This window comes from Ictalurus punctatus, chromosome 1, assembly GCF_001660625.3.
Source record: "Ictalurus punctatus breed USDA103 chromosome 1, Coco_2.0, whole genome shotgun sequence".
Taxonomy (NCBI): Eukaryota; Metazoa; Chordata; class Actinopteri; order Siluriformes; family Ictaluridae; genus Ictalurus; species Ictalurus punctatus.
In genome coordinates, this window is record NC_030416.2 from 27,095,890 (window position 1) to 27,108,757 (window position 12,868).

The 12,868-nt window shown below is 39.9% G+C and overlaps 1 protein-coding gene across 10 annotated transcripts in view; it reads left to right on the plus strand.

Annotated features, from left to right (window-relative positions):
* Nucleotides 1-12,868, plus strand: part of LOC108271270 (receptor-type tyrosine-protein phosphatase mu) — a 227,739-nt gene that overhangs the window by 127,673 nt on the left and 87,198 nt on the right. For all 10 annotated transcript variants that reach the window (XM_053683467.1, XM_053683468.1, XM_053683484.1 and 7 more), the window contains exons 8-9: nucleotides 10,590-10,898; nucleotides 11,721-11,830. In XM_053683467.1, the coding sequence (XP_053539442.1) occupies nucleotides 10,590-10,898; nucleotides 11,721-11,830 (419 nt within the window). The remainder of the gene's footprint in view (nucleotides 1-10,589; nucleotides 10,899-11,720; nucleotides 11,831-12,868) is intronic.

Below are 12,868 nucleotides of genomic sequence, written 5' to 3' on the forward strand. Positions count from 1 at the left end.
CTCAGTCAACCTTGACCCCTCACCCTCAATTTTCATGACAGAAGAGTGTTAGATCCTTGAAGCTATTACCTGAACGAGAGCTTGGATTGGTCCTTTCCTGATTAAAGCCATTCAAGCTCTTCCATGATGGGTCTTAAGCATCCTTCCTGAAGATATATTGGCGGCTTTAAACCACTCATCCTCTTCTCAAGACCTGATACAAAAATGCAAAGGAACTAAAACACAAGCTTGCACTAGGCACTGATGTTATCGGCGTCTATTGATTTTATAACACTGTAGTTATTGCTTGTCCTTAGTAGTATATGTGTTTTGTATTTCCAGGGGAAGTGATGACTCAGTGATTAAAGGATCTGCGTTACTGATCAGAAGGTTGGGGGTTCAAGCTACCTCTGCTTACCCCACCTTCCTAGCTGGGATATAGTGGGGGAAATAAGTATTGGACATGTCAACATTTTTTTCAGTAAATATATTTCCAATGAGGCTATTCATATGAAATTTTCACCAGACATCAGTATTAACTCAAGAAATCTGTAAATATACAGAATTCACAACATTAAAGTCCAGAAAGTTATGTGCAATAAAGCTGAATGACACAGGAAAAATGTATTGGACACGCTAACTGAAATGTATTTAATGATTAGAGGAGAAGGCTTTGTTTGTAATGACAGCTTTCTAAACATATAGTGTTTAAATCTTGTTCAATTGGATTCAAGTCAGGTGATTGACTGGGCCATTCCAACACCTTGATTTTTTTTCTCTGAAACCAAGTGAGAGTTTCCTTTGCTGTAAATTTTGGATCGTTGTCCTGCTGGAAGGAAAAAAATGTTGATGCGCCCAATATTTATTTCCCCCACTGTATGTGAGGAAAGTTTCACTGTACTATGATATGCATATGTGACGAATAAAGGCTCCGTCTTAAAAGTAGGAATTCGTCAGTGGGGATTTTCACTCAGATTTCCCGAATTCGGGGAAAGTATTAGGATTTACAAAAGTTACAATCTCCACACTAGCCTCTATCCCTAACCTTAGTTGTAACTAAAGTTTGTAACTTTTCATAACACTTTTCATATTCCATATTCTAAGGAATTTGCAGTTATGGGAATGTGGGCGTTTTTATTATTGTGCTGAAATGCTTTTGTTTTGAGGAAGGCTGTTGGAGAGCAGTAGTTCTGACGATTATGGCCATATTGCTGTGTGTGCCAAATCAGATGGTCAGCTGCATCATTCTCACAGGGCAGAACCACAGGTCAGAGCATCCTCATATATCTGATAGGACTCACTCCATTTCACACACATATAAAGTACAGGGCAAAGTATAAGTAGAAGGTGTGTGTGTGTGCATGTGAATATGTGAGGACTGCAGGCAGGCCATGTTAGCACCCGCACTCTCTGCTCACACAACCATCCGCTTGAAATCCAAGCAGAATGTGGTTTGGCGTTGTCCTGCTCTAGATGGCAGCATATGTTGCTCCAAAATGTGTACATATCTTTCTGCATTAATGGTGACCTCACAGATGTGCACGTTACCCATGCCATGGACACCAACACACCCCCATACCATGATAGATGATAGACTTTTGGACCTGTCGCTGATACCAGATTGGATGCTCCTTTTCCTCTTTGGCCTGGAGAATAATGGCTGTTTAGTCCAAAAACTATTTGAAATGTTGACTCGTCGGACCACAAAACATGATTCCACTGTGCTACTGTCCATCTCAGATGAGGCCGAGCCCAGAGAAGTCGGCGGCGCTTCTGGACAGTGTTGATGTATGGCTTCTGCTTTGCATAGTAAGGCCTTAACCTGCATCTGTGGATGCAGCGGCAAATGGTGTTGACTAACAAAGGTTTACAAAAGTATTCCTGAGCCCATGTCAGGATATCCATTACTGACTCATGATGGGTTTTTAGACAGTGGCGTCTGAGGGATCGGAGATCCCACACACATTCAGGAGTATTTTTTGGCCTTGCCCTTTTACGTACCGGATTCCTTGAATCTTTTAATTATATTGTGCACTGTAGAAGGTGAAATGCCCAAAATCCTACCGATTTGTCTTTGAGGAATGTTGTTCTCAAAGTGTTGGATTATTCGCTGACGCATCTGTTGGCAGATTGCCGAGCCTCGACCCGTCCTTGCTCTTGAAGGACTAGGCCTTTTTTGGAGGCTCCTTATATACCATGATTAGACGATTGCCTCACCTGTTTCACATAACCTTCTTATTTCAACTTGTCACATAGCTATTAGTCCTGAATTCCCCTGTTTCGGCTTTTTTGGAACGTATTGCATGCATCAATTTCAAAAGAAACTTTTATCTACAAAAAACGATGCAGTTGATTAGGTAAAACATCAAATGCCTTGACGTTTTTTTTTGTTTAAATACAAGTCAAAGTACATTTATAAATCACCCCTCTTTGTTTTTAGTAGCGTTTTCCATACTGTCCTAACTTTTTCAGAATTGGGGTTGTACAGTAATAATTACGCTGGTGAAACATGCAAGTGACATCAATCATATAGCTCTTAATTCAGGACTTCAGCACTTCACATGTGTTGGTGTGTATGTGTGTTTGTTTGTATGCATGTGTGTGAAGAAGATTATTTGCTTATCTATTTCTCTGTCGATTGGACAGTGATTTTGTGAGCAGTCTACCAGATTCATTTGTCTCTGGGCTTTCACACTGTATACAGAAAGCTTTCTTGTTCCCTATCTCTCGTTCTCCCCACTTCCTTCCTAATGCGAACACACACACACACACACACACACACACACACACACAAAGAGAGCATCAGAAAAAGATAATGTGTGTAAATAAACAACAATTTGTCTGGTGGAGTTTTTTCTTTTTGCTGCACAGCTTAGGCTAATCAATATGCTGTTACACTTTGTCTACAAAAAAAACCTCTTCGCCACTGTGAGTTATGACCAGCAGAGAAAGTGGGGAGGAAGTCAATGGCTTAAAAATGTAATTGAGATGTTTCCCAGTACAGGTGTATGTGGAACAAGTGTAGATTGATGCCTGGGGATTGATTGAGGGGCGGAAAGTTGTACCGATCATACGTGGAGGCTGAAATGATACGTAGTACAGTGTCGCCATCCTTCTAGCTATATTTCCTTTTAAAAAAACACCTCTCTATAGAACATTTTAGACTTTCTTGCTCATAGTCATCTACGGTATGCATTGCTTAAACCGTTTTTGTTTTATACAGTATCGCACTCTCATCCTCACATTCTGAAATGTGTTCGGGTTTTTCAGATTACCAACACGTCTCTTCTCCCACAAGCAAATATCATGCAAATCATAAAAGCGTGCCATTTGTTTGAATATTTGTGCTTTTATGGCAAAGGATTGCACAGTAATTTGTTTTACTGCCCCTGTGACATTATGCAGTGCACATTTTTGCTCCAGTCTGTGCTGCTGGCTTTAGCACGGCCTCCAAATGGCCTCTCTTGTGTAATTATGATGTTGTTTTGAGTGGACCCATGAATGCCCTCTGTGATATATTTTAATAGAGACGACCTCGTTGGCCTCATAGATGCTCCGGTGAGGTTGAAGGTTATCCACCAGAGTAGTGTGAGTTATTTGTGCGCTCAGTGCACTAGGCATTTATGTTAGTGTTATGACTAGGAAAGTTTCTCTCTCTATCTCTCTCTGTCTCTCTCTCTCTCTCTCTCTCTCGCTCTCTCTCTCTCTCTCTCTCTCTTTTTGCAATTGATCATCTAGAATTTACCAGTGCATACTAATTCTTTTTCTAAGAGCTTGATCTGGACTTTACCCAGGTGCCCGCACTGAATTTTGTTACCTTGCTAGTACCAAGAGCACTGAATAGGGACCGATTAGAGAGAGAAATACAGTGTGTTCGTAATCATATACTGTGACAGTACATTACCTACTGCATTCGATTCAGTACTTTCTCCTCGGCCGTTGATACAATACGTGCTGATCAGTATATGTGTGCAATATGAATAACCACAAAAACGCAACTGTTTTTTCTTGTTTAAACCTTCGACACGTTAACAATTTACTCGAGTGTTGTTAAACAAGCACACAGTAAAATCCCTAGTGTTGAATTAACCCCCAGAGTGTTTATATGAGTCCAATGGACTCATATAAACACTGTAGGGTGTGAATTCAATACTGTGGGTGTTAAATCAACACTGGTGTTTTTGCTGTGTACGGTTTAACCACAAGGAACAACGTTTAATACCTATAGCACTTACACTTAAAAAGCGTAATGCGCTGCCATCCGCCATTTTTTATTCTGACAGCTGTTCTGCTTCAGTCCCGTTGCCTTATGGGATAGTGCAGTGTCTATTGGTTCCATACTGCACAATCTCAGCGGAAGCAGTAGGCCATCCGGGAATTTCTTGCCTACTGTTTTATGAATACGGAGAATTCGGACATACTACTTATTTGGCGTACTGCTTTTCACCTACTGTATAGTAGGGTAGTAGGGTTAGTCAGATGGAGTTATAGTTGAGGCTATTGATTGGTCAAAATGGACAACCACTCAAAACAAAAGCACATAAACAAACCAAAAAACAACAACAACATAATGCTAGCTAGCTAGAATTATTATTTTTTTCATAACAGTATGGCACAGAAACTCCTGCTCCTTATAGTTGGAAACAGAAAAGAGACACAGTTGCTCGACCAAGGTACCAGTAGTTCTGGATTCAGATAAGTAACTCTGCCATGTGTACCACAAGTCAGTCTGTCTTGAATGGAAATACTTCTCTTATCGACTACAGCAGTGAGCTCTGTCTCAGTTCTCGGGATCTCTAATGCACAGAGTGTTTCATACTCATACGCCGCTTTTCAAAATCAGCAGTGGAATTTCACCCACTCGCTCTGCAGATAGCACTTTCCTCTCCCCAAGTCACCTCTCAATCAGACCCATTGCCATCATCTCACAAAAGCAGCCGGCAAGCATTACAGGGCATCCAGGCTGACCTCCTCTCACGTTCACACTCTTCATTTCCACTCTCACACTACACGATCTAGCACTATGCTTTTATCGATGTTCGAGATGGAAATATGAATGAAAAGAGTGCACTGGAATGAAAAGAAAATCCCCTGATTCTCCTTTTACAATATTGAATTCAAAGTTTTAAGCAGTTTTTCACTCTATTCTTCACTAGGTATTTTTGTTTCTAATAGCATTTTGCAGCAGAGCCTTGATTCATTCATCATTCATACATCTGCAGTAACCCCTTTATTCTGGACAGGGTCATGATGGATATGAAGACATGCTCTGGGAAAACTGTTTGTGAGGAAAGAATACACCCTGAATGCGACGCCAGACCGTCACAGGGCTTCCCACATAATAATTCACTCACTCATTCACAGCTAGGTGTAATTTATCGTATACTGTATAGCAAGTTCATGTGCACAAGGGTTTTGGTAGGTGGAAGGAAACCAGAGAACCCAGAGGAAACATATAAACGTATATATATATATATATATATATATATATATATATATATATATATATATATATATATATATATATATATATATATACGCTTTCTGATGCCATGAGAGCCATGAAAAATCAGGACCCAGTTGTACACCTTTTCATGTAGACCCCTTTCAGTTTGTGCAAAAAAACTTCACCTGAAATTCAAATGCCGGCAAATCTATATCTAAGCCCTTCTTTATTAGATTCTCCCATACCAACAAGACAAGCTGAAGTCATTTGCTCTGCTGCCAGCGTAATCTACACTTCTCCTAACCTTGTCAGTGGCAGTGAATTATGCATTTAAATGCAGCTCAGTGTTCGGATCTAACAAGCAACCAATTTGGATGTCTCATCTTATAGATCTCTTGCCAGCTGTTTCATTTAGCCTGTTTCACTGTTGTAGGCTGATATAATATAATATCTGCTGTAGTCCCCAGAGTCAGAGATGATGTTTGTTACCATTCTGTGCCAAAAGCATTTCAAAGAGCACAAGGCCTGGCTCTCATGCTGGTAGGCTTTCTCAAACCCTCATCTGACGATAGTCATGGGCTCTTGTGGAATGCCATCAAAGGCTGCAGGAACAGAAAAGGCATTGTTTGCATTTTCCAATCACACACCTGCTCAGAAAGCCATCTCCGTTCTTTCAGCATCACTGTCTCTGTTGTGATGGAAGAGGCTGTAAACCCACAGTTTCACTTAGTTCAGTGGAGACACTTCTTTCCTTGTGGCTCAACAGCGGGAAAGGGAACTTTGAGTTCCTTTGTGTGAGGAAATTACTCCTCTATAAGAGTTCAATGAACACAGGTCTTTTGAGAAAGATGTCGCTGCTGTCTTGGGATTGGCGTTGTTGATTACTGTGCTCAGAATGAATTATTATACCATGTTCTTTGCTCCCTTCCGTGTGAAATATGATCATTCAGCCTGTTCCGTGTATGCAGATGACTTCAGTTACCTTAATCAGACTGTGGGCAGCTGTGTTTAAGATATGTGCCCTTCAATGAAATGATACAGAAGGACAACTGTTTCTCTCTGTCATCATTCTTCCTGAATATCTTTTTCAGCGCTTTATCACACCCAATGAGTGGTTTCTTACCCTGCCTCTCAATTCACCTACTGTCCATCCTAAATAGTATCCGAGATTAGGATTAGTGTGTCCCAAATGGTAGTATGTTGAGATGAGAATCCCACAGGTGCCCGGATGGTCTACTATTTCCGGTAGATTTTTCCTGGAACCTTTTTCGGCTAATAGTGCTCACAACTCTTTGCGCGAGGGAGGAGGAGCCTTGTGACAGTTTGGTTCGCCGAATTCAAGGACGCATTTTAGAGAAGTATAACTGAAATGTGGAAAAATAAATCAAGGGAATGGTAAATTAAATTATATAGTATAAATGATATAGTTTGTTTACGGTGACAGTGTGCGTAACTAGGCAACAACATATTCTTCCATTACATGAGGTATTAGTATGCCGAAGTACTTGCATATTCTTTTGCTACACACTCAAAGGAATGTAGTTTTTCTTCACAAGAAGAGTACATACTTTTAGTGCATAGTATAAGTTGGTGAATTATGATTCAGGGTTAGTTTCAGCATACCTGATCATCAACAACAATCAAAATACATTTTCTGATAAAGACTTAATAAAAAAACCAATTTAACTTACCCCAAGGTCTGTGTCTGTGTATATATCAAATCAAAACTTTTTATTACAGACTCAGGGTCCAATTAAAATATAAAAGAATACATAAAATGAGCAGCATACATAAAAAAAGAAGTATAATTCATACAAATCAGTGTGTAACAAAGATGGAACAGTACAGATGTCTTCACAGCTTGGATTCGTAGCGTATAGTACTGACCCTTATATTCGATAAGCCCACAATGATTTCATTTTCAGACTTGCTGAGCCAGCACATGAACTTATACATAACATTTCTTAAAACAGCCTGAAAAGTTTTAACTCCTTCAGCTACAAACATTTCACTCGCACTATGCCATCTAGTTTTCTTTAATAAAATTCCCATTGCATCATTATAAGATATTTTAAGTCTCTTTAAGCTTGCTATCCTATAGTTTGACCACAAATGTGCAGTGTATATATAATACAAAGTATTACAAAAAGCTCTTCCATCATTTCAAATTCATATTGGGGCTGGAATTAATGAATGACCCGGATGTGTATCAGCAATTACTGGGTAGATTAAAGATTGTTGTTAGTGCCTGATTATTACTGATATGGATATGGATATGGATATTAAAAATAGCAAAAAGATAAGGGTACAAGGGCAGGATGACAGGGTAATCAGCAGGATTCTCCAGGTGTTGCAATTTAAGAATGTTTTAATCACCCAAAATTAAATTCTCCATATGCTGATAAAATGTATGATCATATCTTTAAAAAAAAAAACAAAAACAAAAAAACAACAAGAAGTTTCCAGAGCACACACCTTGACCTGAGAAAGAAAATGTAGATACCTAATCTCAGGTCAAAAGGTCCTGCAGTGGGCATTGTTTCATATTTGGATTCATGAATATTTGATTTGTAGACTTTGTGTTGTGAAACAAGTTAAAAATTAGAAATTAAAAACAAGTCAATATTCTATTTTGAAAAAAAAATTATGAAAAAAATCCTACATTGTGTACCAAGAAAAGCTAAATAAAAATGTTGACTTCAGCACAGCATTCCAGGAGTGCCTTGGACTAGAGCCGCTTCTTCTCATCTCCGAAAGGAGAGGAGCCAGTTGAGATATTTCCTTACAAGGATGCCTCCTATTTGGCTCTTGCTAGAGCTGTCTCGGGCACATACCACTGGAGGGAGACCCCATGACAGAGACAGGACCGGCTGGAGAGATCTCAAAGTTGGCCTGGGAATCTCTGGGGATCTCCCAGAGGAGCTGGAATCTATGGCTAGGGATAGAGAAGTCTTCACTGACCTTGCAGCCTGTTGCCACGGTGACCCCCAACCAGGAAAGGTGGAAGGAAAGTAAAAGATTGCAGCATTCACTGACCTTTGTATTAGATGTATTTGATGCTGTTCTGGAGTTGATTAAATACTACCTTGAAAGTGATTATTGGATTACCTTCACCTTTTTAATTAGAGTGCATGGTTTTAGTGATTAAATCCTACACTACAAATATCCTCCGATGCCGTAACACACTCTCCTTCACAGCTTTATTACAGGGACACTAATTACAATTTCCCATTTCTAACCTCTTATTTTAATCTTCGGGTCCCACATGCTCTGAATAACAATAAAATGCATTCGATCTTGTGCTCTAAGACATTTTTACACACCCTGAACGAACTTGGCTCTTCAGATGTAAAGTTTTTTACTCATGCTCTTGTCAAAACTTGATATTTTCTTCCTTCTGATATGGAATGTGCGGAAGCACAGTACAACGTGTGAATCCATACTGTGGATTGTTGATTCCTTTTCATGGAGTGTTGGAAAATTGTGAGAGGTTTGTGTGATATAACTTTGCCTTAATGGTTTGTCCCTGTGACTGTAAAAACAACAACTTTTGTCGGAGCAGGAGGCTGTTAGATCTCGACATTCCTCATCACAGTGCACTAATAGCACACCAGATTGCCTGACCAGTGCATCCCAATGTCCTTTGAAATAGCAGACTATGTGAGAACAAGATGCCCTGCAAGTAGTGTTTCAGAGCTAAATTCCTCAGAAATGGTCCACAAATTGAAACCGGGATGGAAATTGATCCTATTACCAGACCAGGAGTTCCTCTGGGAGCCTGTGCTAGGTGTGTGCAGGCAGCATGTGTCTCTCATTAGACCTGATGGGGAAAGAACCTGAGCTGCTTGTCTGCTCAGGAGAAGTTCTCTACAAATGAGTGCTGAACCCTGACAGGGTTCATCCAGCCGGGCCTTGGAAGGGAGAGACACTCTTATTGTAGCAGCCTTCCTTAAACCAACAGAAAGGATACTGTAAATGTGCTTGTATTGCACTCATGCACATAGTGAGATTAAGAACAGTTGTTTAAGGTGTCAGTTTAAAGTTTGAGGCTTGGTTTGACGAATATAAACTTATATCTGCAGTGATGCACAGTAAAAAATTGTGGAAACACTTTGGTGTTGTATTTAAGTATATTGTGGGGATAGTTCTACTTTATTTGAGTGTAAGTGTTTCAGTCAGTTATAACTTTTATTTCATTACATTTAGAAATGGCTACTTTCACTCAGATAGTCACAGTCATTATCATGTATTCATTTACCTTTAGTAGCTGCTTCCAGTGGATTTGGAGTCTATCCTGGAAACACTAGGATTGAGGTTGTAATCGACCCTGGATGGGATGCCAATCCATCACAGGGCATCACACATTTAAACACACACGTATTCACACTTAGTCAATAGTATAGTCAATCCATCTATCAGCATCTGTTTGTGATGTTGGAGCAGATGTTGGAGCATGTACATTCTCACATGTTCAGTCAGTAGGTGGATTGACTACTCTAAATTCCCACAGGTGTGAATAAGTGTGTGAATGTGTGTAAATAGTGTCCTGCTATAGACTGGTATCCCATCCAGGTGACTTCCTGCATCATGCACAGTGTTCCTGACATAGGCTTTGCACCCAGCATCACCCTGATCAGGATAAAATGGTTACTGAAGATGAATGAATTGTATATATAAATCCATGAATTATATGTAAAAAAAATGTGAGAAAAAGAAAGTCAATCAAGTGTAACCAATAAATATTTTTTTTTTGAGACATCTGTATGTGCATGGTGGAATGAATATAGAATTTGATCTGTTCATGTAAAGTGCAGCGCATGTGAATGTGCCATGGAACAATATCCATCATCTCTATATTTCACTGTACCATAAATAATGAGATTATTAGCTACCTGGATTTTCCTGGCCGGCAATGTGTTGCAATTTATGTTCAGGCACAAGAAAATTGATTATAAATGTTGATTATACTCAAAAGCCAGACAATTTGGATAAAGTAGAATAAATATAGATCAACAATTTCTATATCAAATACTGAAATAAAAATCACATTTATCCGACTTGGTTCCTTAACCTACGTTGTGTTATTAGCATTTATTTTATCTACCCGATCTGTTGTGTTTTAGTAGCTCAGTAATAAATGATCTCGCACCGTCTCCTCTCTTAGACCCCATGCACGGCCCTCGGCGATTGGAGGTGGTGGAGATCAAATCCAGGCAGATCACTGTACGCTGGGAGCCTTTCGGCTACAACGTGACGCGGTGCCACACCTACAACCTAACAGTGGAGTACCGCTACAAAGTGAACGGCAAGGAGGAGACACGAGAGGAAGTGTGCTACGAGTTGCAGAGCCCGACACCACAACACACCATCCGCAACCTGTCGCCCTACACCAACGTCAGTGTCAAGCTGGTGTTGCGAAACCGAGAGGGCGAAAAGGAGAGCCAGGAGCTGGACGTCCTCACAGATGAGGATGGTGCGTTTACTTAAATGTATTTATTTATGAAATTTTCATCTCAGTTTGTGACGATCTGTTCGAAATACGCTTTTAGTGGCACTGGTGCTTTATCTAGCTTCTTCATAGTCTTTAATTAAGACACGTTTAAGAGCTTGGATGAAATTTTTAAAAGATTAATAGTATCTGCCTGAGTTAATGTATTTTATATTGATTGAACTTCCACTGAAGGGTTTCAAAGGGTATCGGCTTTCCATCTAATCCATGGCTGGATATTGAGTATTTTGAATGTATGAATAGCACCAATTACTATAGCAGCTCCCTGTTGAGCATCTTGGCTATTCAAGAGAGAGCGAATGAACAATGACCTTTTCCTTTGATTACGGAAATGAAAAATTCTGCTTCTTCATTTTTTTTCATTTCTGTTGTGTTCGTCCGTTCGGATCCATCCTTGACCTGAGTGGTAGTTTGTTTTTCCGTGTTGTATATATGTGTGCGAGCGAGACACTTTCCTTTGGTTTATTTTAGCCCGTTATGAAACTGCCGTTGGGAAGAAATAGTATGTAACAACACAACGAGGTTATCCCAAGGTCAGAGTAAATATGTGGTGAAGGTTCTTCAGAGTGAGAGCTAAAATACCGTTGACTATTTGAATATTCTGTTTGCCCATAATTTATGTAGTTATATGTAATAATGTGATCACACCTGCATTATTATTAAAAGTGTGAAGTTGTGTGTCTAGCGCATGGGTGCACGAGAGTATTTATACCAATATGAATACCAATATGAATCAGTATGACCGACTGAACACCTCATTTATATATTTATTTCTTTGCATTTCAGTACCAGGCGCCGTGCCCCCTGAGTCCATTCAGGGAAGTACATATGAAGAGAAGATCGCCCTCAAATGGCGAGAGCCCATACAGACTTACGGAATCATAAAGCAGTACGAAGTAAGTCTTCCCCAGCTTAAACCACTTCCCATGACACATTTATCTTCAGCCTGCCACGCTGCCTTCAGCAGTTCCATCCTTCATTCACTCCAGGCTCTTAATTGACTAATAAATCTAACCTAATAACCATAAGGCCTCAATGCTCAGGAGCTTGTTAACACAATCTATTACCAGCTGAAGCCTTGTGATAGGGCTAATCCAACCACAAAACTGCCAGTGTGCAGAGTGATATCATCTCCATAAACTACACAGTGTCACATTCAATGTCTGTCCAGTTTTAAAGTCTTCCTAACACTCATACCTGTAATGTAATGTACCCCGACTCCCCACCTTTACCTCGTCTACTTACTGTCTGACTCTGGGAAATGTCACTTAGTGTCAGAGCAGTATATCTCAGGGAATGGGGTGAACGTTTATGGAAAAGAAAGTTCTAGCACACAGCCCATTAAAGATAGTTTACTATGCCAGTGAAAACATGTAGAGATGGTGTGTCATTACACATGTGTCCTGTAGGAGGTTTTTAGTGTTTCATTCTAATAAAAACATTAGCAAGGAGTGCATACCTGAGCGCTACAGTCACACATGACGTCCTGCAGTGGAACATGGGCAAATACTGGGCAAGATAAAACACGTTTCATTTCCTACCCAAAATAAGCATCTTAAATGGGCACTTAGATGTTACGTCTTACACGCTGGATACTCTTCAGAGTACAGTCTCACCATTGTAAAAGTTTGCCTTTCATATTTTTTTTTTTTTTTTTTAAGTGTAGGCTTTATTGTATGTTATTTGTCATCTCAACTTTGTGTGCATCTGAGGACTATATGATTTGATGCACTCATGGAACTCCACACAATGCAGCATTCAAAAGAACCATTGTAGCAGTACTTCATTTGTGAAAATTCACCCAATTAAGCTGTCACGTTCACATTATGAAATTACATTCTGTCATGTCTCGCCTGTTAGACCGTGTCACGAGCATGATACGCTCCAGTTTTAAAGGAAAAGGGATAAATCACGGCTTTCTGCCTCATTAACGT